Source organism: Silurus aristotelis (genome assembly GCF_946808225.1).
Source record: "Silurus aristotelis genome assembly, chromosome: 7".
Taxonomy (NCBI): domain Eukaryota; kingdom Metazoa; phylum Chordata; class Actinopteri; order Siluriformes; family Siluridae; genus Silurus; species Silurus aristotelis.
The window spans coordinates 13,189,054-13,216,770 of record NC_139580.1 but is presented as its reverse complement, the minus strand read 5'-3'; the positions used below and the strand labels follow the sequence as shown (position 1 = coordinate 13,216,770).

The window sequence follows — 27,717 nt, the reverse complement described above, 5'->3', positions numbered from 1 at the left end:
CTGACAATTCCATAGTTGAAGTCACTGAGATCAAAATCCCCATACTGGTCACATTTTAGTAGTGGCCATAATGGATCAAATAATCATTATAAAGATGCAAGGGCACCAAATCCAAGCCGAGAGCATGTAGGATTCACAGCACAAACCAAAATAATTTTGTATGTTTGATAATCATCTTTTTTAATTGTGTTAAGTGGGAAGAATAATCTGAGATTAGGCATTGGGACATGAACAGCCACCTTGAGAGTGGAAAAGGCACTGAAATAGAATAAGGTGTAGTCCTCCACTCTGACCTCCTGTAGTGAAATCATGTCAAACACAGTAGGCTAGGAATCACCTGCACTTTAGAAAAGAGCCACTTCCTCTTTTTCAGTTTTAAAAGCCCCAGGCAGCCTAAGAGAGGGCGTTTAAAAAGAGTAGTCCTGTGGAGGGCAAAAAGTGTTAACTAAAAATAATAATGCTAGTGAGTCGTGGTTACCTGAGAGCAGGGTAAAAGTGACAGAGTAGATGCCATTTTCTTTCGTGGCTGTGCTGCTCTCTGTGTATGTGATGTCCACCTGGAACTTCACAGGCTTCTGGAAGACAGTGGGACCTGCTGTAGACTTGTACTCTGCCCGAAAACTCGTCTGGGAGATTACACTGTGACTGAGACTGGGGATCTAAAGGAAAGTGCAGAATAGAGAACAGAACAAAAGATGAGGAAAAATTAGAAGAAGAAATGGTGAGGATAAAAGCAAGTGAGAATAAGAAAGATGAGAGGCGAGGAGAGGAGAGGAGAGGATATATGACCATGATACAAAAAAAGGTGAATAGCAAATAGAAATAAGGTGGAGAGATGAGAGGAAAAAAGCAGTATAGAAAACGGAAGAGGGGAAAACGTAAGAGAGAACAGAATAAGAAGAAATGAGAAATCATAAAACAGGGTAAGATGTAAGAGCAGAAGAAAGAATGAGAAGTAAAGTAAATACAGAGGAAATGGAGACAAGAAATAGTAAGATAACAGAAAAAGCATGGAGGAAAAACAGAGAAGAGATAAAATAAAGTGAAACATAATTAGAAAAGAAAGGAAGAGAATAGAAACATTAGAAAGTTGAAAAGATGTTGGAAAGGGAAAAATAGAGGACAAGAGAAAGTGAAGCATAAATAAAAGTGTGGAGAGAATAAAGAAAACATGGTTCAGATTCATGCGATCTATGAACATCTAACTTTCTAAATACACTGAATGTGTTTTGATGATGATGTGCAAGAATTTTAAAAAGTCAGGTGTCCTTCTGAAAAAACTTTCTCCATCGAAGGAATCATAAAAAAAAACAGCAGGCCATCGAAATGTTGCTTTCACAAGCTAATGACCATGTCTCAGTAGCAGCATGTAAACCACGTCTTCATGGACTCTGCCACCTCCACACACCCTGAATGAATCTTTCACTGCAACAGAATCTATATGCTAATGATCACTGCTCTCGCTTCATTTTCCATTGACCTACAATGAAAGTCTCGCTTCGGGGGAATATAAAAGTGCTGTAGCCAAGCAGTTTACCAAACTGTGATATAAATCAGCAAAAGTCAGCTAAATGTGCAAACACAGAGTGTGTCTACATGCCGGTATATAGACGTGCTTCCGTACACTGGGAGAAGTGACAGAAACAGGAAGGTACGAGTGATAATTGAAGTGGTTACATACGGACAGAAAGGCTTGCACTATGTCCGCCTTAATGGAGCTCAGAGGCTTGTCCTTGATCACCACGAAGATCTGCTCCTCCTTCTCAAGGTTGATAAAGTTACCAAACCATGACTTTTTGGCAAGTCTGTGAAGAGAGAGAGAGACAAAACATCATATCTGTGATCCGTTCTTTTAAAATATCAGGAGGAGTAACAGCAGCATCTTCTTATAATTGACATAACCTTGTAAAACATCTTTAACAAAAAAAAACTCCAAAAGAGTTCATCAATAGAGGCACACTCTAACCTCTAATGCTGCAGCTAAAATGCCGACTAGGCAAGAAAAACATCTAAAAACAAATCCTCACAAGTATTATCAGTTATTCGTGATGATCAGCTGCTATCAGTGTTTTCTAGTTAAATAAAAAGAATGAATGTACTTTACAGCTGTAAAGAAGCTGTTTTCGAAATGAAGCAAAACCCACTTTACTGCAGCTCTATTCAATGTAGCAGGCGTAAGAAATACACACATGTTCACTCTGTAAAAATAAATAAGTTAAAATGTCCCACGATGTTCCTGTTACTCCTTTCAACATTAGCAACAATGTTGGTATCCAGTTACTAAAAAACATACTTTACATGCATATTCATACTTTTACAAAAAAATATATTGATATATTGATAATAAATAATAATATTGTTTCTGTACTGTACAGGATTAGAAACGAGTTTATTAGAGGGACAGCGCATGTAGGACGTTTTGGAGACAAGGTGAGGGAGGCGAGATTGAGATGGTTGGACATGTGCAGAGGAGGGACATGGGGTATATCGGTAGGAGAATGCTGAGGATGGAGACGCCACGAAGGAGAAAATAAGAGAGGAAGACCAAGGAGGAGGTTCATGGACGTGGTGAGGGAGGACATGCAGGTAGTTGGATTGAAAGAGGCAGATGTAGAGGACAGTAGTATGGAGACGGATGATCTGCTGTGGAGTCCCCTAATGGGAGAAGCTGAAATTAGAAGAATAAGATTACTATGGATCTAAACTGTTCAAAACATTTTTAAAGGTCGAGTTGAACATTAAATAAATCTTTTCTAATGTTACAAATTTCTAAAAAAAAAAAACAAAGAAAAAAAAGATTCTATGAGAAAGACAGAGAATAACAAAAGAGAGATGAAGGATGCAGTTGTAGCCAGCTTGTAGAGTGAAGGAAGAATCTATTACAGAAGACAAAAGGAAAAACATAAAAGAAGTGTGCAGTCCTGCAAGAGATGAGGCATTGTTCAGATAGAAAAACTTTTGGCTGTTGCCTTGTGTGTGTGTCATGTGTAGTAAGACGAATCATAGTGAAAGGCAAACCTGATAACGCTTCTAAAAAAGAAGAAAGCAAGAGGGAACGGGTCTGAGAGAGGAGGTTGAAAGGCAGCTGCAAGTCCTGCAGCCAAGTTTGCATACTTCAAGCTTCCCACATTTTTACAGAGTTTTTTCATCAGTGAATGATTATTATGGGGAAATAAAATCATTTCCAAGTCGCACTATTTAACAGTCATGCATGTTTGATATGCTAGTGGCAGGGGTGGCCAAGCTAACGTGTTCCTTTCAAGATAAAATACCTAAAAATGAGGCTCAAATTTTGACACCCATATTGCCTTATATGTTGTAAAATCATTAAAGGATTGTTTTGATTGCTTTTGTGTAATCAAGGTTGAAAAAAGAAAAAAAGAAACTGAAGCTGAAGTTTCGATTTCACATGCATACTATTTGGAAGAAACATGATAACAAATTGATAAAAAAAAAAAATAGCATTTTATGTGTATGTGCTATAGCATAGTGGTTTCATAAAAATACTAATGCTGAGGTAATGACAAATTGTATTTGCCTAAATCTCCATTATAGAAATATCATATGTACAGTATGATTGTGTGCTGAAATATAAAAAGGCTAGGTGTTTTCATGTGTGTGTGTGTGTGTGTGTGTGTGTGCGCGTGCATGCATATCGCTCTAGACTCACTCTGGGGAAGACTCTGGTGTGAGGGTGGACATCTCATCCTGGGTGGGAACTGTTCAGAAAAAAAAAAAAAGATTTGTTGCATTTCTAATCAATCCATCTGGATACTTTAAAAAACCCAGTTTATTATTCCATTATCTACCTATAAACATTCAAAGCCACTCAGTCGTAAGAGTTTAAGGGTCAATAAACCCATGGCGCTGTACAGGTGGTGAAATGTAATGTGCATCAACAAGATGCATGTATTTGGTAGTAAAATACAGCAACTACAACACACTATTTTACTTTCATTAAGTAGGGGAAAGTGGCAGTACTAGACCAAGGTTTACACCCCTAGTACCTTGAAGTTTCCTGCGATGGAAGCGTGGAGAGCCCAGGAAGCTGTTCCTGATGGAGTTAAGACGTGTCCTCCAGGGCATGCCCCCAATGGAGGGGCTGGGAGGTGGTGTGGGCGTCGGTGTTCCTGCAGGGCTTTCCTTCGGCGTGTGGACAGGTGTTCCTTTGGGAGTGGGCAGAGGGCTGCCCCTGGGGGAGGGGTGAGGGGTCACCTGGATGATGGGAATAGATTTGGTACTAAGATCAGAACCAGGTATGGGATGGAAGTGATGTAGCCGGATGGGGGCTAAGGGTTGGATTGGAGACGAGGGCACTGAAAGTTTAAGGGGGTTAGTGTGGGGTGCCCGGCCTAGCATGGGACTGCTGGGGGTATGTGATGGTTGAGGCTGGCATGGAGTAGATGGCTCTGAGTGAGCAGTTGAAACAGATTGGTAATCACAATCTGGGAATGGGTCGGACCTTGTGGCATGTAAAGGCTTATCTGAGACTTTGCGCTTAGCAGGTAGTGTTTGAGTTTTTGGGCACAGCAGGAGTGGCCCACACACTGAGTGTGGGGAAAGGGAATTTAATTTTGGTGTGTGAGCCTGGTTTTTATGGGGCTGGTCAGGTGAGTCAGGAGGACTGGTTTGAAAGGAAAATTCAACTGCCTGAGGAGGTACACAGAACTTCCGAAGAGGCTAAAGGATCAGCATGCACCAAAGCATTGCAGAAGCCACATATTAACCCAGAGATGGCAGGAGAACATTTAACAGCCACACAGCAATGCAAGAACAGGTCACACATAGACACAGACATGGGTAGAAAAATTAGGTCAGGAAACATCAAGCAGAAAGAAAAGAAAAAGAAAAGAACATGCAGTTAGTCAAGACTAGAAAAACCAGACATGTCAGCAAGCCATTCATAGGAGAAATAATTTATAAGGAACGGCTAAAAGACGGTGCTGGTTGCAATGATGAAAGTGGGAAGCTGTGGATCAAGCAAGATTGACTCAGTAAAACGTTTCCTTACATTAAAATGACTATTTCATCCAAACCATTTTATATACTTAGAAAAGAAGTGAAGCAATACATGTAAACTGTATGGACAAAAGTTTGTGCACTTGTGACCATAAGATTTTGATCTGCTTTTTAAACAACCTAGTTCACCTTTAGTCCAGAATTGCTGTTATAATAACCTCCACTCTTCTGGGAAGATATTCCACTAGATTTTGGAGTGTGGTTGTTGAGATTTGTGCTTATTTAGTCACAATGGTGTTAGTAAAGTCAGGGAATAATATAGGGTGAGTGCGAAAAATTTTATGCTTCCACATGCAAATACATTCTATACAATTGTGTGCCTCTTATTTTGTGGTACCGTGTCTCAAAACATCTGTCCAGATAGTGTATTTCTGTATATGATATAATGTTCTGAATTTTTCTATTATTTTTCTACTATTTGGCTGTTTCTTATATTCAGTCTTCAGCTCTGTACCAGTTGGTGTTTTCTGTTTTGGGGCTTATGAGAGCTAGCCACTAGCTCTAAACATGTCATTAGACACTTTAATTATGCATATTTAAATAATGAACTGGACCATCTAAACATGGATCATTTTTCTAACTGTCTGTAATATTTAGTCAGTGATGCAATGGTGGCCAAAATCTGTTTTGCTCATAACCTATAAAATCATTTCTAAATTTTTTTATTTCATTTCAGCCAGACACAGATAGGAAATGCAAATCGTATTCATAAGAATCAGTGTAAGATTTAGGAGCTGGATATATTTCAGACCTGCTGAGCTATAACACTGATTTATTATATCGATAGCAGTTGATTCGAGTAATTTAATTTGTGGTCTACTGAGAACACATTGATCTGAGTCATAATTGTCCCCTCTAAGTCATAGTTACTGACTAAATGAAAAGTGAGAGAAAAGTTATATGGCATCGAATATATGCTTTCTTGATTCCTTAAGACAATCTCGGTCTCTGCGAAGACAGAAGCAGCAGAGCTTTTAGAGTGGATTTTAGGAATCAATTTCTCTTTTGAATCAGCCATGAGCTCAGTGTCATGCAGAGCTGTAAGCTTTAGGCAAAGGTAGCTATAATCTTTGAGTGCTGTGAAACAAGTCAGCCAGAAAAGTTTAGCCACAAGCTCCTCCTCTAATCACACAAGAAGCTGGATTTTGACACGACTTTCCCTGAGCTGGATTTCTGCCTGGCTCAGAACAGTACAACGGGATGGATAAAGAAGGATATACATGGATCCCAGAAACACACACACACACACACACACACACACACACACACACACACACACACACACACACACACACACAAAGACTAGAACTCACTACAGAAGTTTTACACGAATATAGTATAAATATTTTTTTATACTTATGTTCAAAAGTTTGCATTTCCTATTCTGAATGCAATATAAATATTATCTAATATCTTTTAACAACTTTCCTGCTAAATATTTCTCTGCCAGACATCCAAATTAGGTCTGGACACTGTACATCAATCATACTATTTCAAAAAGTTAGATTTTTACTTTTAACACTGTTTATATAGAAAAAAATAGAGGAACTGGTTTTCTTTTACTCATTAAAAAAACATGGGGTGTGCAAACTTTTGCGATAAAATGTAACTAAACACTATAAAGTCTAAGAGCAAATAAAGTCTCTCAGATACATTCTGAAACATCTTTCATTTTGTTCCTAATTTCTTTAATCACTACTGCAATTTAGATGGATGACTGAAAACCTAAACAACTGCTCAAGTCTGACAGTCAGTGGTTTCATCTTTCACCAATACTCCCAACTCCCAGCTAACTACTTACACACCTGTAGCCCAGAGCTGAGAGAATCCTGTGTGTGTGTGTGTGTGTGTGTGTGTGTGTGTGTGTGTGTGTGTGTGTGTGTGTGTGTGTGTGTGTGTGTGTGTGTACATGTGACTGTGTCGGAAGTCAGCAATAGAAGCAAGAGATCAAGCATAGCAGGGTGACAAAGAAAAAGAAGGACACTCACCCTTGGACTGCTAAGAGGACTGGTGGAGAGACCTGAGGATGCTCCACTGATAGAGCGTGACCTGCACACACACACACACACACACACACACACACACACACACACACACACACACACACACACACACACACACACACACAGTGTTATTTTAGAGATATCCTGCAGCAAGCTCGACAGGAAAGGCTTTAAGTGTATCAGTAGTGGTATATTTTTTGAGAGTTCTAGGTTTGGTTTAAGGAGACATCAACAACACACATAGAACAACAGCTGTATGTATCTAGGTAAGAAATAAACCATGACAGGATGTGCTGTTATAAGAAGAGGGTCAGAAAGAGGGTGTTTTTTATCTATGTTTCCTGGTAGCACTTCTGTTCTAGCAGTTATAAACAGCCATCCACACCAGATTCACTTTTTTCTTCTGACCAACCAGAATTAAGACTTCAACACGACTGTGGTATAAACAGAGGATAATCTGCATTGCTGCTCTCCGAAGGCTAAGAGGCACAGGCATACGTAGCTGAATTTAGCATAACATAGTAATGTTTTTCAACTTTTCAGTGTTATCGCTCATGCTGAGCCGAGCCAGTCGTTCCTCTCTGGCGACAGATGTCCACACAGACTCCAGCGCACGTTTCAATCACCTCCAAGCAGGAGCAAATGAATTATCACAGTCACCAATCTGTCTTCATCAGCCAAGATGGTTGTCAGAGTAGACAGAGCTCAGCTGTTCCCCTTCTTTCATGTCACTTTCGCTCTCTCACCTTCCTCTTTTGCTCTGTCCTTTTGTTATCACTCGGTCGCTCGTCCTCGCCCGCCCACGCACTCCATCTATTCCTTTATTATCTTTTATTTCCCATCATGCGTATATCCTCTTGCTCTATCTCACTCTCTCCATCTTTCTCCAAGCAGTCTGTCCTTTCTGAAGCTCCCTGAAGTACTTCAAGCCAGCAGCAAGAGCCAAGCCCTTCAGTCCTTTCTCACAAACCCCATTGTCTTTCTGTTTCTTCTTCCTGTTCATTCAGCCTTCAGAGACGCCAAACCCAGTGCCGTGGGTGTGAAAGAGATAAACAGAAAATACATGAACTGTGCAGAGAGAAGAATTCAGCACAGTGTTTGCTCATGGTGTATGAGTGTGTTGAGCACTGGGCATGGGGCATTAGCCTAAACCATTGTGTGGGAGTTAGAGAGAGAAAACTGGGAATTGTGCATTTATACAGTTTGAACAAAAAGGGTTCATGTAAATGAATTAAGAGGATCTATCTGACAATTTAGTGATTATTGGATAATGAGACGTAAGGTTCTGGGTACTATTCAGCAGAAACAAAGAGAAAACTACCAAGAGAATGAAGTATTTCTCTTTCCCGCTGTCAAGGCACGTCAGCAGTGATGGACACAACATTAACGACATCTCGCTTTGAATTGATAGTTGTTATGGGTGAAATGAAGTGAGGAAGCTTATAGAAAAGAGCTCATCTACACTTACTTAGAACCTGAAGGAATAAATGTCATGTTTTGACAGCTACTATTACGTTATGAACCATTTTGAATACCTAAAGCTTTAATCTCCTTTAAAACATTTTTGGAGCTATAAATATCTAATCATAGTAGTAAAAAGCTAATAGAATTTTTTTTTATAAAAATGATATACACTTGAGTGATGTGAGTGCAATGTAGATTATTTTGCTTTAACAACAGTGTATACCCAAGGTCTCATTGGACTTTGTTGAAAAACTGATGATCCATGTTGGATCAAATATACCTGAGTGTCACCTAGACACCTGCTTTAATCCGACCTTTTGTATGAAATAGCTAATTTGGTCAATATTACACATTTTCTCATGATTACATAGTGACGTAGAAACAGTGCAGAATCGACATTTAGAAGAAACATTTTCTAAACCTTTAGTTTATTTCCAGGTAAAAAAAAAAAAAAGAAAGAAAAATCTCAGTTTCAGTGTAATGTCTCCAAATTATCTAGACAAAATAGCCAAAGGTATGTGGACACCCAGCCATCACGCCCTCATGTGCTTCACACAATTTTTAAGCATGTCTTTATAGACTGTAGCATCACATTTTCCTTCACTGAGACAAAGTAGCCAGCATAAGCAATGCGCCTGTGCACAAATCAAGTTTCAGGAAGATATGGTTCGCCAAAGTGGGAGTGAAAAGAAATTGTGTCCTGCAAAGAACTTGACCTTAAGCCCATTCAACAAACAATATTTTAGCATTTACTTGAAATATTTAAAAAAAAAACTTCAATAATTTTGTCCCAATTGAGAGAAATGACTGTAATTTTGTTATAAAAACAAAAATTTTCTCTTATTGACTGAAAATAAATTGTAAAATTAATTATTTCATAAAGGCACAGTAGCTAGAACATAAGATTGACCTACATTAAGAGTAGTTTGAGTTTATAACCAGAATTTTGCCATTTTATTTTTTTTATATTTATTAGAAAAACGTCATTATAAACGAGCACTTTATAACAATTACAGCAGTCTATAGGCAAATGTAAATATAATATAAGAAATGTCAATTTGAGTCTTTCACAGTTTTGGCGTTGTATAAACACTACCCCTTATAATGAATCTTTGATTATGTGTTCTAGATGCTAGTCATATGAAACATGCGGTGATTAACACAACACATTTGAATGCTCTGCTATACTAAACAATACATTGTAAAGGGCTTTATGTGAGTGGCTTAATGGCCTCATATCACAGTGTAAATGTCACTAGAGGCTTTTCTCCCACTAACTCAGCCCATCAGCTGCTCTGGCATCAGCAGGACTGGATTTTAAACACAATGCAGAAAGCAGCTTGTTCTGTCAGTGTGGCCCCTCGTTTGTGAAACTAATGTTTGTGTTTGAGATGGGCACAGAATGCTACAAGGAAGCTTGCTGAAAGTTTAGTGGGGGCTGAAGAGAGATGGAAAAGCACCAGGAATTCCATTAACCAAACACAGCCCAGCCCAAAGGCATGATGGGATTAAAGGAGCAGCCCTGGCTAGAGTAAACTGTCAAACAGCAGCGAGACAAACTCACATATGCTGCCCTTGGAAATGCTGAGTAAAAGCAAAGAGGTGTACAAAAGAACAATAAGCGTGATGATTATATAAAAATCTGTGGTTATTATAACAAAATTGTGACATTTGATAACATTATGTCCTTCCTAATGCCCACGAGTTCAGAAGAACATAGTAAAATTGTCTGTGCTGTAAATATTTTTTATATTAAGTGATCTCCACACTATCTTCCAAAATACATCAGGCCTTTCCATTAGCCATTTTTGAGAGGTCGAACGTGTCTCAGAACAGATTTCAAAGTCTGCTTTTTTCCTGATACGCTCTGATCTCCAGTTCTCTAAAGCTGAAAGATCTAACAGTTTCGGGAGTATAAAAAAGTTATCTGAAGGAGAAAGATATCATAAAAATAAAATAAAAACACATAAATATGTGCGGTATTCAGGCCATACCCACAAATATTTAAAAAATTAATAAATAACATTCCTACTGCACATAAATAACAAACCCCACATCACTGCCCAATCCAAACACAGCTCTATCTCACACACACACACACACACACACACACACACACACACACACACACACACTGCTATGCAGAAAATGTAAAGCTGCAAAAGGCAAAAAGTAGCTAGCATTTAAATGATCTATTTCAATAAATAATAGAAAAAGTAAAATAAATGTCCAGAGTCTTTTTTAGTTCTTCACTCAACATTCTAAAGAGAAAAAGAGGTTCAAGCAGAGCGCAAAAGCTAACAGAGTGAGAGAGTGAAGATGCAGGGAAGCTTTTCTCTCTTTATTTCAGTGGTGAAATAAATGTGCATCAGAAAACAAACAAGCAAATTAGAAGGTGACAGATTTATATCAGGGATGGAATGTTTAAACATAACCTACAGTGGTGAAGGTATCAGCACTAATAAACCTGCCTGATAAAATCTGTACTGTAAAAAGCTCTATTCTATTCTATTCTATTCTATTCTATTCTATTCTATTCTATTCTATTCTATTCTATTCTATTCTATTCTAGTCACATTCGTTTGATTCTAATTTACTCTATGGTATTCCATTCAACAGTTTGTTTAAATTTATTCTATGGCATTATACTCCATTCTTTCCAACTTTATCCTATTGTCCTCCACTTTTATGTGACATCTGTTATCTGGCATTCCATTCCTTTCTATTCGATTAAATATATTCTATTGTTTTCTTTTTTTGACATTTTATTTAACCCTGTTTTTATTTAATTCTATGGCATTATATTCCATAGTAAGCTATTCTAATACATTACATGCTATGTCTATATTATGCTCTTATATTTCATCGTTTTTCAACCATTTTATTCTGTTTGACTGCACACTATTCTAAGGGTGTCCAGCCCTGTCCAGGCCTGGTTAATGTCCAAATGATGTACCCCAGAGCATACAGATGCCCATAGTGCACTTATCATTTGTAGGACACCGGATCTGTACCACTATTTCAGACACATAATTAATGCACTCATCGAAAGTAAACTGTAACTGCAGTGTAAAACTGGAGGTTAAATAAATGGCATTTCATTGGCGAAATTGCAATGGCAAAAAACGGAAATCTAACTTATAAAAGAGGTGGATATGGTGTATACACATGAGAGACAAGCAAGAGACACAGTGTTTCCACTGGCTTTTATGTATGCAGCTGCCTCATTGTCCACTCCATTACATTTCAATGATAATTTTTAAAAGCTCTAGTTGCCATATGTATCATTCTGGGGTCAGGTCATCTTCAGCCAATTCTCAATTTCATTTCTGCCATCAGCCCCATCCTGACATTTGAGTGTGAATAAAGGATGTGATGAAAAAGGCAAGATGGGAATGAGCAAGAACATATGAGATAGATATATAGATAGATAGAGAGAGAGAGAGAGAGAGAGAGAGAGAGAGAGAGAGAGAGAGAGAGAGAGAGAGAGAGAGAGAGAGAGAGAGAGAGAGGAAGATGCCAACTGTGTTCAACCCCAGGACGAGACACAGACAGGCCACAGAAAATGACAAGATGATGGGCTAGTATTCCCCTGGCATGGTAAAGTTTTAAAATAGTTAGCACAGTAGAGCAGTAATAGAAATATACCTAGGTTGTTTGTATGTATCAGGACAATCATTAAGAGCCAATGAGAGGTTTTGTTTCAGATTGCTGACGTTGAAGAATAACAGGGATGACAGGAAAGTTTTGATGTGGAAAAGCAACACTGCATCTTACTGGAGGGTTTAGTAAGGGACACAGAGGAAGGGGAGGGGGTTAGTACCTTTCCTCTTTGCTGCACTTGAGTGGGGCGTCAGAGATATCCAAGCTTTTACTGAACATTGTTTTACTACAGCGGGAGACAAAGTGAACACACAGTCAGGGCCTGAACGCAATCTTCAACAATATGCCGATTCTCATCTCCTGCTGGTCAAATACATTCAAGAACTGCTGATTCTTTTGTGTGTGAGTGTGCGTGTGTGAGTATGCGTGTGTGTTTGTGTGTGTGTGTGTGTGTGGATACATAAAGTACTCAGTTTAGGCAGAGACATAGAACCAGCCAGATTAAAGACAAGACACTGCAGGCAAAATTACAAATTTGGTCATGTTAATCATTCTTCAGATTTGTGGATATATTGTATATATCCACCATCACAAAAATCACAAAAGATAAATTTAAATGAAATTTTGTATCTGACTTTTTGTCCATTTATGTAAAAAGTGCATATATGGGCATTTGTCCTTTCCAGTGTGCACCAACAAGTCATGTCATATATCACTAAAAAACTGTTATAAACTTGTCATTTAAATGTACATGAAAGACGAAATGTAAAACATCCAATACAAATAAAATATCTGTATTTCATCAACCAAGAGGTAAAGAATAATTGTGATATCTATTATTTAAAAATGTTTCTCAATTCCCCTGTAATGTCTTGCCTCAAAACTGAAGGAGTGTCTCGTCTTAAGTGTCTCATTTGTCCTCTGAATGTTTTATTGGACTGATCATCATGCAGAACAGACCAGAATAAAAAGTTAACCTACATAAAAGTCATGAATGAACAGTTGTTGAAAGAAGATTCTGCTGTAAGAAATTCCTGCACTGAGGTGTAAGGTGTGTAAATAGTTCATTGAATAGCTGATATGATATGAAACTGATAATTTCATAGCCTGCAGCAATGTGGTTGAAAAAAATGGAAAACACAGAGTGAATGACTGGAAGGGGCAGAATTATAAACCCTCCACAGTGTGTGTGTGTGTGTGTGTGTGTGTGTGTGTGTGTGTGTGTGTGTGTGTACATATAGAGGGGGATTATAAATTCAGGAGGACTTATTATGCACTTAAGGATGAAAGTTTTTTTTTTAGTACAATCAAAATTATATTAAACATATGCATCAATAATATACATGTAAAAGTGTCCCCTAGTGTGAGTGTGTTTTCTGCTGCACCTCTGTCCATGCTGTGTCATGTCGATGGCTCTTCGTGCAGGCACCGGGGATCCTCCGTCTGTGACACTCAGAACCTCCATTGACTTGCGCTCTGGTCTCCTCTTCCCATGCCGGTTTAACATAGGGGAGTCCACTCGCTTCCGTGGGGGGTCTTTAAGCACACACGGATACACACATTCACAATTTCAAGTGAAGTCCCAAAAGGAGCACAGTGACACAACGCACAGTTAATACAGATCACTGATCTGGAAAGAATCAGTCAGTAGCCCCATTTGATCACAGATTGATCATTTCTGAGATCGCCTGCTACAATTAAGTGAATCGTGTGGGCAGTCGAGCCTGCTGGCTTCCAGTTATTTGACCAAGCCGAACCTAAAACTGTCAAAGTAAGAAAGAAAGTGGTAGAACTTCGAGTCTTTTCCTGCAATTGTAATTCTGGCTAATAAATCAAAGCCGAGCTGAAGTACACAGTGCAGATCAAAAGTCAAAAGTAATTTAACAGTGATAGTTTTTGGTTGTTTTGGTTCTGTAATCCGGGACAGTGATTTGAAATGGACCAATAAGAACAAGGTTAAAGTGCAGAATGCCAGACTTGATTTCAAGGTATGTAGTTCCACAGCAAATGAGTCATGTTCATTTTCCTGCTGTTTTTATACAATGTCTTTCTTTTCAATTTCAGGGAACTGCATGCAATTAGACAACTGGTTACTGCATCATTAGATCACAATACACAGTAGATTTAAAAAAAAGAAATCCCAAATATCATGTTTGTTGGACTCTGGCTGGTTTACTTCAGCATGAAATGAAAGCAGGAAGTAATCGTATCACTGAACAAGAAAGTCACGACAGAAATAAGAATTGAACTAAACACACAGCCATGAGATTAAAGGTGTCAAAATCAACTGTATGGAACATTTACAAAAGGCTCTAGAACACCAAGATCACAGTACTGAATAAACAAAATGTGTATTTTAATCATGAAGGGGGAAAAATAATGCAGAACAGATAAAGAGCACAATTCACAGTGAAGGTTTATGGGAGTCAGTGATTTACAGCCACAAGTGATACTAACTCACTTATCTTTATTGATCGGTAGCAACATTCTGAATATATATGTTTCTTATCTTCTCCTTTCAAATACAACAGAGCACAATAGCTAACACTTCCCTCAATTTATCGTCTATACTGATTGTCCCACACAGGGTCGTTGGGGAGCAATTCCAGAGAATTTCCAGGGAGAATACCCAGGACAGGGTGAAAACCTATTGCAGGGCACAATTGCACACACACCCACACACTATGAACAATTTGGACATGCCAATCAGTCCAAATAATGACTCTGGTGGAGAAAATCATAGTATGTAGAGGAAACCCTTGAAGCATGGTGAGAAATTCGAACTCTGTGTACACAGGGCAGAGGCAGGATTTGAACACCAATCTAAAAGTTAGGAAGCAAATATGTGACTCACGAAGCCCCTGGGTAACATTTCACCAATGCCACAATCAACTCTGGTGTTTTATGCTAGAAAATACTATGATGTAGCCTAAAAAAAATAGAACCAAAGCTCTACTGAACATGCATTTAAATGACAATGCATGTCATTACATTACATAACCACAAGAAACCGCCTAAATGTGACTAGGATGTGCTTATAACACAAAGTCAAATGTACTACAGAACATATGCAAGATATCTAAAAATAATATAGACTTAAAAAATGATTTATGTTTTAGTTATGGTATTGTGTGGACTGCAATTCAGTGAAGAAAAATTCTAGACCGATGAAACAACTAAGGAAAAAACAATATTCTTCTTATTAGCTCTTGAAACCTAAGAGTTGTGAAAGTTGTTTTTTATATTACGTTAATATAATAAAGTTATATATAATATTTAGTTAATTTGTTGCAGTGAAGATCCAGAACATGATTCATTTTAATGGATGATTTACTTACAGAATGCATTGTAAAATACACCTTTTCATCGAAATCAAAACACAGTGTATCCCCTGCTAATCTGATAATATTTGGTCCATATATAAGACTCTGACTTGTGCAATCCATTCTACAGAACTCTTTACATGCTTTTAGGGGAATGTTCTGAAGGTATATACAGTACCTATATCATTGCGTGGAGGGAGGTTCTGGTCTTCCTGGCTTGGATACCTTTCCTTCCGGTCCAGCAACAGGAAATAGATCATCTTCTCCTGGTTGTCACTGACGAATAAAAATGTAAAAGGAAAAAAGATCAACATGAAAGACCAAAACATGTTTTAACTGCTTCTGACACTGTTCGTATATTTACAACAGAACACAGAATCAGAGATGTATTGGCAAGGAACGTCTATTTGTTTTGGACAGAGTGACCTAGAATCATATTTCCTTCTCCTTCAGCCTGATTTTAGTACACACTCCATCTCTGAGATTATCTATATGACATATGATATAATGAGCATGGGTACACACGTACACACACACACACACACACACACACACACACACACACACACACACACACACACACACACACACACAATATTTATATATATATATATATATATATATATATATATATATATATATATATATATATATATATATATATATATATATATATATATATATATATATATATATATATATGTATCTTGACATCGACAAGCACAAAACAGCACAAAAATGGGACATTGGCAAACAAAAAAGCATGAAGCTTCTCAATATAGAATGTGAGTGCCTCAGAGGAATAGATGTGAAGAGGTAAATAGTGGTACTAGAGGCAAGGGAAATAACAGTAGCACTGCTCCAATGGCCATCATAATGTAACTGCAGTTTGACAAATGACTTGTGCAAAGGACAAGTAGTGTGTCGGTGATGGCATGTATCCATGTGTGCAAATGGGTTTATAAGGCTGAGAAAAGCCACCACTCGTTCCTATGACCAACCCTGTTTTTATATTTCCTGCATCTCCTTCTTTGACACCAGGGCACATTCATAATTTAGATCTGAAACTTAAACTTCTAGTACGGTTTAAAGTTAGAATTTGGCCACAGTCAACTGTCTCCAGGTCAGTGCTGAGCCACTCACTCGTCTGACAGCAGGTCCTTCATCAGCTTGTTCTTGTCTCGGAAGCAGCCGAGCGAGTGCATGCTCTCCAGTACGTCTGGGTCGATGTCGTCGGCTGAGGGCAGGCTGCGGATCGGCACCTTCCTCGGCGCAGGCTGCTCAGGCTCTGGCTCGTTCTTTCCCCCGCTGAAAAAAAAGAACAAAATACACAGTGATGATCGACTACCCACCGATCAAAATGGCTTAGAAAAATGATGCGTGAAAAGCCCCGGAACAGACCTTAACTGTTTCTAATGTTATAAACCAGTAGTCATACATCTAGCACTATAGCATGGCATTCCCATACTATGATTAAGACTTTTACAGCCATTTGTGGTTCTACCTTAAACTGTTACCACACAATTGTATAGCATGTAATTTAACATTTGTAAACATCAACAGATTACATTTTACAATTCTTTTTTTTTTTATAGTTAGCCCCAGGTACCTGAACTCCTCTGCCTTCTCCACCTCTTTTCCCTGCAACCGCACCACTCCACTGCCCTCCCTCTCATTCACACACATGTACTCTGTCTTACTCCTACTGACTTTTATTCCCCTTCTCTCCAGCGCATATCTCCACCCCTCCAGGCTCTTCTCAACCTGCTCACTACTCTCACCACAAATCACAATATCATCCGCAAACATCATAGTCCAGCAAAGCAAACAGGAAAGGGCTCAGATATATATAGTGTGAGGCACTAATACACATTGAATGGGACCACATTCGATCGCAGGATACCATGAACCACAAACACTTTCCTCACACTTTCCATACCACAAATTTATCAACAATGACAGTAATCTTAGAGCAGCCCATCCAGACACTGCCATGTTTATTGGAAGGTTTATCATTAGAGGGAAGAAGCAGGAGAACCTGGAAGAAACCCATGTGAAAAACATCTCACAGACAGTAAATAATGCCCATGTTTGGACAAAAATGTACAGAAGCTGTAAAGCAGCAACACAACCTGGTGCATTCAGCTGTATGTAAACTTTCTTTCGACTTCTCCCATTATGGGTCGCCACAGCGAGTCATCCGCATGTTTGATTTGGCACATGTTTTTACGCTGGATGCCCTTCCTAACGCAACCCTCCCCATTTACCCGGGCTTGGGACCAGCACTAAGGCTTGTGCAACCCTAATGGCTTGGGTTGGTTCCCTGACCGGGAATCGAACCCGGGCCGCAGCGGTGAGAGCTGTGTACCAGAACGGTGGGAGTCACCGTTCTGGTACCAGGATAAAGAAATCTATGAAACAAATGTTTATGTTTCGTTTAAGTTTAGGTTTAACTACCTTTGAGGTAATCATGTTAGCAACACAATTTAGAGCACAGTAGATAGATTTGCAGAGTTAGTCTTTAATTTTCTTCAGCAGAACCTTTTGGATGTGTGTTGTCATCTATGAGAAAACATTGCAGTGTGATCCATCAGCCAAAAGCATACGCATTCCATTGAAACTGTTTGTGACTTGGAGATCTGTCTAGAGGAGAACCTAGAGGCCTTGTGACAGTCTTTGACCCCAGAGAGGCTCAGAGTCAGGAGGAGGCCTGTCAACCACACACATCTCCTACTGCTGTGACCACACACACGCTCGATGTCTTTCTCCTTCTCTTGCACGCTCGCTTACACACACACACACACACACACACACACACACACACACACACACACACACACACACACACACACACACAAAACAGGATCATAGGCATATAAGCAGACAGCTAAACCCCCCCTGGATCTACAGATCCTTGTCCTTGTTGGAGACATGAGGTGGCTGTGCCATTTATCTCCCCAGTGTGCGTGCACACACACACACACACACACACACACACACACACACACACACACACACACACACACACACACTTTTCTATTTCCCCAAACACTTCTATTCTTACACGGAGTTGCATTATACTAAGGATACTCTATACAATTTCACTATTACTTTTAAACCTGATTTTACTGTTTCAAATCAATCTCACAACTTTCAGCAAATTCTCTAACCATCTCAGTGTTGTCCCTGACCACACACACACACACACACACACACACATACTCAAACATTGCGATTTACTTACATGTACCACGTGTGCTTCTGGATCTGTTCTAACTGCAAGAGAAAAAACGAAGCAAAATCAGCCAAAAAATTCAAGTATTACCATCACATGAATTTATTTTCAGGCAGTGTTTAATACAAGGCATGAGAGGTCACGCTAATAAAGGCATTCTGAAACAAAATGTGTCTGAAAATATAAGCAGAGGTCAAAAAGAGCACAGAAAAAAGATGAAATAAGAACCTAATCAGGACAAAGAGAGAGGCAATCAAAGCTGCTGTGACAAATGATGTGCAGCACAAATATGAAAGCACTGAAGATGTCCAATCAGCATTTGCATGACCTTACCTAAAGAGTAGATGTGCAGCGTTATTCATAAGCACCACTTTTCAGAACATACACGTAGTGGTGATAGTGGTGTGTGTGGCAGTAATGACTCACTGGTATAGGCTATGAGCTTGTGTGTTGAAATGTCAGTGAGACACTGTAGATGCTTGAGTAAGACCCTGAACCCTCAAACAATCATCTATATTATGCTATGTTTGTACTTTAATTCTACATTACTTAGCCTGTTGGCAAAACTTTGCAAATTTTCATTAAGATATAGACATTTTACATTTAAACATCTTATTAATCTAGACAATAATGTGATGTTTACTCTATGTAGTCACAACAGAAAGCTGTTTTCTTTTTCTATAGAAATGCACTAGAGACAAAAGTATTGAGACATACCACCATATGTGGTTCCTCCACAAACTGTTACCACAAAATTGGAGTCACACAACTGTATAGGATAGCACTTGAACTAGGAAACTCCAACCTGTTCCAGCATAACAATGACCCTGTGCATAAAGCCCAGTCTATTAGGATATGGTTTACATGAATTGAAATGGAAGATCTTGAGTTGCCTGCTATAGAGCTCTGACCATAACCCTACAGAACACCTTTGGGATGAATTGGAACGCTGACTTCACCCCAGGCCTCCTCACGCTACATCAGTACCTGACTTACTAACAGCCACAATCACACTCTAAAATCGAGTAGAACACTAAAACAACAAATCGATTCTAAATGTAAAATGTAATGTTCAAATAGCGCATACAAATCTTATGGTCTGGTCTACCCAAACATTTGTCCATGAAGTGATATTAACTTTCATACAACAATAAGGACACTTAGTAATCCATATCCTTCTCTTCCTGTCACCCTCTTCTCTCTCTCTCTTTCTCTCACTCTCTCTCTCTCTGTCTCTTTCTTTCTCTCTCTCGCTGTCTCTCGAGTTAAACATGCTCATGAGGCTCCAGTGACCACTGTTCCTGCCCCTCTCCGCTCCGTGGATCTTCCCACTTCGTCCAGGCCTGCCTCTGGATCGTGTTTTCTTCGACTGGAGGCCACTCTGTGCTTGGGACGGTTTCTCATCAACGCCTTGGGTGGTTCCATGAAATTCCGAAGTTAGAACGGGTGCTTTGAGGATGGATTGGACTGTAGTTAATGTCAACAGTCTCCTACATTGACTCAGGACTACTTTTCGCTTCTGATCATCATCACTGCACCCCGCAACATTGTATATTTGCTACAAATGAACATTTGGTGCAACCCAGATGAGGATGGGTTCCCTCTTAAATCTGGTTCCTCTCAAGGTTTCTTTCTTATGCCATCTCGGGGAGTTTTTCCTTGCCACAGTCGCCACCGGCTCACTCATCAGGGACAAACACTTATAAAGAACATATTCACTTTTTATCACCACATTATCTGTGTAAAGCTGCTTTGAGACAATGTTCATTGTTAAAAGCGCTATACAAATAAAAATTAATTGAATTGAAGTGTATGTCAGTGACCCTTTTTTTTGTTTATGGCACATGATACTTTATTTTATAGTTACTTACAAATGTTGTCCTGTTAAAGAAGCTAAGTCAATGTCTTCTATGTCCTGAAGAATCTTCATTGCTGAGGACACATACTATCACCTTACTGATGCTTATAACATGGTTATTTATTTGTTGAATTGATTAGGCCCATATTATCATAGATCAGAGGGTATACAAATAGATTATTCTAAGTGTCTGCAGTGTATATGCAGTCTGAACTATCTGAATCTAAGAAATGTATTACGTTTTTTTATATTTATTCACACAAATGTTTTTTGTTTCATTCCTGGAGAACAAATAATAAAAAAATTCTTAACAGTGCTAGATTTTATTGATATACACAAATGGTCATTCAAATGCCAATGTAAAAATTAATCTTGCTAGGCAACTTTCTGTATCTTATTGCACATCATACGTCCAACAGCTGTGTCCACCATGACCCTACAACACAGCAGCGTGTAATCTCAGCATTCACTGTGTATTCACAAAGATACAAAGGGTCAGAAAGTCACTTGAGGTTTGTGTATTTGTGTGTATCAGGAGGCTACACTCTATCTAGTATGCACAGAGCTTTACAAGGAGAGCCACTCAGAAGGCAAGTATTAGAGTCTTGCTCTGTTTCTCACTTCCAATTCATTTTTGTATCTGCATTTGATGGCCAAATTAGCTGCATATGAAAAAGAAATTCTGCATTTTTATAACAGAAGTTTTCTTTTAATAAGTATGCTTTAAAATAATGTTATTAATACAGTTCATTTTACTACTCTGCATGGTCAATCCCACTGCCTGACGCACTACACACGCTAGAATTATCAGCTAATTAGAGAGAATTGCTTTCTGGATATTATAGTGATGTCTCATCACATGTTCGTACTACAACACGCCCTTACCTGGTGGTGGTAGCTCAATGTTTAAAATAGTGGACTTCTGATTGGAAGATCAGTGACTTTAATTCCTAGCACCACCAAGCTCCCACACTTGAGCAAGGCCCTTAACTCTCAACTGCTCATTTGTATGAACAAGATCATTGTTTGCCAATTGCCATAAATGTAAATGCAACACAGGCATGTGACTTATCCAAGCACTCCGTTTACTGAGCAATATTAATTTATGGGTATATTGATGTTACATGACATCAACTGCCTAGTAACCACCAAAATATTTGGAATAAAATAACTACTACAACATAGACATGAGGCCGATCAAAACACACACACACACACACACACACACACACACACACACACACACACACACACACACACACACACACACACACACACACACACACACAGGAACACACAGGCTATATCAACTCCCCTGAACATATTGAGAGAAATTACAATTACAATTGTTCAAACATGAACGATTTACATGCAATGCATAGGCAGGAAATAATCAGTTAACGACCTGCTGTTTTTTTGTTATGAGTATAAACATGAGATGCTATAAAACTGTATACATGCTATTTTTCCTTAGTCTGTATTAGTCTAGCTCTTGCCATACATCATTGCATTACATTAGCTAATACTTTTTTCAGTTAGGTTTCCCCCACAATATATGACACTCCGTACACATACACTGGAGGCTTCACTTGCCTGGTGGGCGAGCTAATGAATTCAAGATTGATCCACCTTGGATGATAATAGCAGTTTTCTCATTTGCATGCATTATGTATTTGAGAGTTACACTCGAGCATTTGGGTAATATGATCCTTAATGACTTTATCATATTATGTTTTCATGACAAATCATAATTACATGTGTGTGAAAGTTAGGACTCCAGTTCAGCATACATTGCATTATTAAAGCTTCTGTCGGCACCTTTTTAAAGCTAATTAACATGTAAATGACCTAATTACTATTATCATACTCTATTTACATACACAACTCTAGCTTGGAAATGAATATCAAAATTCAAACCTGGATGCAAGACCGCATATCGACCTAAGAGCAACCCAAAAAGGAAGACATTTATATTCTTTGTGTAGATTGTGCTGTTTGACATTCAAAAGGGAACGTCTCACCGTAAGCCGTTTGCTAGCGTCAACCTCGATCATTCCTCTCAGAAGGTTCTGGCAGTCTGGAGGAATGAAGTGCGGCATGTGAAACACTCCCAGCTTCACTTTTTCTAACAAGTTTCGTAAATTGTCGTCATCAAATGGCAGAGCTCCCTGCAGGAAACAGTAAATATAACCGATCAAATTGAAGTTAGTTGATAATATTAAGATATCACTCAGGAGCACTGGGGGAAAAAAAAGACTCTAGGGTCCTGTTATATTTCCAATGATTATAGACACTGGGACAATGTAATGTATATCAAGTTGGGAAAACACAGAGCTATATGGAACTTACACAACCCAAATGTCAGATTTGTGGTAAACCCTTCTAAATCTGTGAAAGCATTGCACAATTAGCTTAGCCTTGCACAGCTCATGTTCAGTGAGCAGTTCATCAGTGGCACTAACACCCTACAGACGTGTGTGTTTGATGAATAGCTGCTGTGTAGCTACGCCGAGCTCATATAACTAATGATCAGAAGATGACCTAACTACAGGGAAAAGACACTGTCAAACACAATCAGACAAATAGTGTTTGAACCAACTAAGCTTAGTGGCACATTCCGCCACATTTTTGCTCACACGTATATAAATATTTAGAGAAATTGACCTTAGGAGAGGTAAAGGAATGAAAAGTGATAAAATCAGGCAGCTAAATTGACTGCGCAATCTCCCATCTCAGTGGCACAAGCAGGAAATCATTTATTTTTTGGGAATCCACCATCAGCACCATACAGTAATACAGACACAATCCAAAAGATCTCAAATTTAGAGAAGAGAGATGAGGAAAACAAAAACGAATGGAAAGTAATGAAATGAAATAAAATGAAATAAAAAAATAAAATCAACTGAAATGAAATGAAAGGAAAGAAAAGAAAAGAAATGAAATTAAAAGAAATTAAATGAAAATAAATGAAAGGAGAGGAAAAACCTTCAATGTGACTTCAGCTCACTGTGATACTTTTTTTTTTTAAAGAAAAATGGTGCACTGAAGATTGAACTCACCACCAGCAGAGCAAACAGGATGACCCCACAGCTCCATACATCTGCTTTCCTTCCATCATATTTCTCTCCCTAATAAAAATAAGTAATTAGATGTTTTCCATTTTTGTCAAATAAATCAGTAAATGAATATATAATGACATTAGCTCGCCAGTCAGTACACACACACACACACACACACACACACACACACACACACACACACACACACACACACACACACACTCACCCGGATGACTTCAGGACAGGCGTAGTGAGGTGACCTGTTGAGTGAAGGAGAGAAAATGAGTCACATGTTTACCATTAACTCTTGTTGATTGTTTTCAGACTGCTGCAGAGCCGAACAGTGAGAGAAACGTACGGGGTAATTCCTTTATTATGCATTGCCGTGTTCATAGATCATCTATCTGTCTTAAAAAAAGCGTGTATCCTGGATTCAGGGTGCTCTACTGATCAGATCCTGTTAACACTATGAGTAGAAAAAAATGCTTTCATTCAGACAGAATTCTGCCAGACCCGTTTCAGGAGAAATAACGATAATGTGCGAGTTGCTGGCGAGCTGTCAAGGCTCATAATAACAAATGCACCAGCTGACATTCCTAACAACTTCACACACACATAAGCAGAAGGTTATGCTAATATAAGCTTGTGCTCGCAAGTGATGTCTCATTATACAAATAGATTCAACATTAGCTACACCTAGTCAGCAAAGCAATGACAAATGTATATTCTTTCAGATCAAAAAGAGCTCCTGCTACATTACTAATGAAAAAAGACACTAATGCCCGATTGGGCAGGTGGGCGGTAGCATCATTTAATTATTACTGAAGCTTTTTTGGGATTTAAGTCAGAATCCATTTAGCCGGTATTTTTTATAGAACTGTTTGTACTTAAATAAAATACACTGTGTTTTATGTTATATCATTTATATACTGTTCAAACCAACAAATTTGTAGAAATTCCATTATCCCTCAGATCATCACTAAAGGTTAAGAGGTTATTTTACTTGTCACATGCACATTACAGCACAGTAAAATTATTTCTTTGCGTATCTCAGCAATGTTAGGAAGTTGTGGTGAGAGTGCAGGGTCAGTCATGATACAGCACCCCTGGAGCACAGAGGGTTAAGTGTTTTGACGAAGAGTGGCAGCTTGGTGATACTGGGGCCTGAGTCTTAACCACTGAACTACCACTTCCTCCATAAACAAACATGTCCAGCAAGAACTTAGTCATGAGAACATGTGTGGTAAATTGAGGGTGTTGTGATTGGTTATATAAATGTAGACAAAATGAAATCAATATTTGAATTCATTAATAACTAGCTGAAAGTACCCGTGCTTCGCTACGGAAGGCAGAACGCTAAGCAATATGGCAGTAAGCACTGAGCAGGACTGGATGATCAGAGATCAGAACGTAACATCAACAAATAACGTACTACCCCTTTGTAGTACGGATACAGGGCAAACTACTTTGAAATAAATTTTTATCGTGCATCTAACATCTAATAAGAAACAATGTAGTAAGTTTCATGAGGATCCGTACTGTTATTTCGAAAAATATACAATGCGTGAGAAATCGCGTTTTTTGCGAGTTAGCCGCGATCCAGGGCAAATTTTTCAAAACCCTTTCTTAGTGAGCACCTAAGACCCAAGAGGAAGGTATGTTCCAAATTTCATTGCAATCCGTTCAGTGGTTTTTGAGATTTCGTGATGAGTGTGTGAGTCAGTCAGTGGTATTTGAGCTTTATATATATATATATATATATATATATATATATATATATATATAGATAATATTCTCTGTAATAAAATCTTTTGCAATGCAATAAATAGTCTAAGTATAAAAAGTATAATAAACTTTTGGTTGCTAGGCAACAGAATAAATAAAGATAACAGTATAATGCTGAGAAAATAGAAATGTAATTCTATTGGTTTTATTGGTATAAAAAGCGGACGGTGCATTAAAACACAATTCAGTTATACTCAGGATTTTACAACGACTTTAGATGTGTGACAGATTTGATGATGATAAAATAAGCCATTTAATAAAAAGTTATAAAAAACATTTAGTTTGCAACTTTGAAATGCAGTCTATATTTTGTTTTGTGATATTGCTGTAAAGCCCAGTCATATTGCCTTTGATATGTTGCCACTACAGTATAATTACAGTCAAACAACCAGGCTTTAAGTGGCTTGGCATTTATAGGATGCAACAATCACCGCCTGGGTAAATGCTTCCCTTTCCTATAAGGTTGGGAATATTAGAAAATTTCTCCCATATTTCTGTCAGATATAAAACAGAAATTGAAATAAATAGAGGGATATTATGAGTTCTTTAAAGGGGCTGCCTGTAGGGTAGAGTGTCGAAGCATTAATCCCTCCCAAGCTATTCGCTAGAGATCATTTCCTCTTTCATTTACATAGCAGCCATCAATAACAACACCAGGCACGAAGTCTGAATTTTCCCATGACTTGCCATTTCAAAGGATCAGATTTGTTTGTAGTTGTTATGAGCATCAGAATGAAATGGTAGTTAGTCTCCGGCCCTGTTAACAGTTGGTTGTTTTAAAGTGTTTTTTTTTTTTCTTTTGGGGGTCAGAATTATATCTGGATATTATTGTCATCTTCCATATAAAAATGCACCACAATGCACCGCAGATTCAGTAGACACATAAGCCAGATGTTATTCAAGACACCTTTAACTATCCAAATCACCCAATATGATATTTGCCACATTGTACTAGTGCACAAAATGATCCGTGGAGAGTACATGCAATTTGAAAAGATTTAGATACATAAAAGTACAATAAAATCAATAATAAATAAATCGGTCTAAACCACCATTTCCATTTAAAATTCTATTAGTAAAGTTGGCTCCTCTCACTGAGTCTAACAATAAAAGCTCAACCGCAGCTATATTAGATCACTGCCTGACAAAAAATATCCTGACAGTGCCACAACTACAGTTTCTGTGGCTGAGAGTCCAAAAGAAAAGCAATGGGTGGAAAGGAAAGCATTGCATTCTTACCTGTCAGAGCATTGCTAGCAAGTCATGTATACATGCAAAAGTGAAGAGAGCTAAAGTTATTATATGCATGATTGTATATATTAACTTTTTCTCTCTCCAGCTGGTAACTATTTTGTAATAAGGGATAACAAACTTGTTGTGAGAAATAGGGTATGTGGGGCTCATCTTCTTCTTCTTTCGGCTTCTCCCTTTAGGGGTCGCCACAGCGGAACATCCGTCTTCATACCCCCCTGTCCTCTACATCTGCCTCTTTTAAACCAACTACCTGCATATCCTTCTTCTCCATATCTATGAACCTCCTCTTTGGCCTTCCTTCTTTCCTCCTTCCAGGTGGGTCCATCCTCAGCATTCGATATACCCAATATACATGTCCAAACCATCTCAATCGGTACAACATCGCAGGTCTCCCCACAGTCCTATAAACTTTCCCTTTCACTCTTGCAGATACTCTTCTATTACAAATCACTCCTGCGACTCTTCTCCACCCACTCCACCCTGCCTGCACTCTTTTCTTCACTTCTCTAACACAATCTCCATTACTTTGCACTGTTGACCCCAAGTACCTGAACTCCTCCACCTTCTCCACCTCTTCTCCCTGCAACCGCACCACTCCACTGCCCTCCCTCTCATTCACACAAATGTACTCTGTCTTACTCCTACTGACTTTCATTCCCCCTCTCTCCAGTGCGAGCCTCAACCTCTCCAGGGTCTTCTCAACCTGCTCCCTACTCTCACCACAAATCACAATATCATCCATAAATATCATAGTACATGGAGACTCCTGTTTGACATCACCACTGCAAACAGGAAAGGGCTCAGAGCCGATCCTTGATGCAATCCAACCACCACCTTGAATCAGACTGTCGTTCCTACTGCATATTTCACTGCTTTCACACTGTCTTTATATGTCCTGCACCACCCTCACATACTTCTCTGACACACCTGACTTCCTCATACAATACCACAACTTCTCTCTCAGCACCGTTGTATGCTTTCTCTAAATCCACAAACACACAAAGCAACTCATTCTGACCTTCTCCTTCCACATTCTCCAATCAAATATTGCATCTGTGGTGCTTTTTCTCGGCATGAAAGCATTCTGTTGCTCACAGATAGTCACCTCTTCTCT

General features: G+C 38.7%; 1 protein-coding gene across 1 annotated transcript in view; it reads right to left on the bottom strand.

The window, feature by feature from the left end:
• The window catches only part of brsk2a (BR serine/threonine kinase 2a), a 187,007-nt gene that overhangs the window by 10,657 nt on the left and 148,633 nt on the right, over positions 1–27,717 (bottom strand). Inside the window, exons 6-18 of the mRNA XM_083545824.1 lie at positions 23,791–23,824; positions 23,565–23,633; positions 22,527–22,673; positions 18,657–18,688; positions 16,556–16,720; positions 15,591–15,688; positions 13,475–13,625; positions 12,310–12,375; positions 7,008–7,068; positions 4,008–4,680; positions 3,671–3,719; positions 1,682–1,805; positions 479–659 (exon numbers count right to left, since the gene is read on the bottom strand). Coding sequence (XP_083401950.1) covers positions 479–659; positions 1,682–1,805; positions 3,671–3,719; positions 4,008–4,680; positions 7,008–7,068; positions 12,310–12,375; positions 13,475–13,625; positions 15,591–15,688; positions 16,556–16,720; positions 18,657–18,688; positions 22,527–22,673; positions 23,565–23,633; positions 23,791–23,824 — 1,850 coding nt within the window. The remainder of the gene's footprint in view (positions 1–478; positions 660–1,681; positions 1,806–3,670; positions 3,720–4,007; positions 4,681–7,007; positions 7,069–12,309; positions 12,376–13,474; positions 13,626–15,590; positions 15,689–16,555; positions 16,721–18,656; positions 18,689–22,526; positions 22,674–23,564; positions 23,634–23,790; positions 23,825–27,717) is intronic.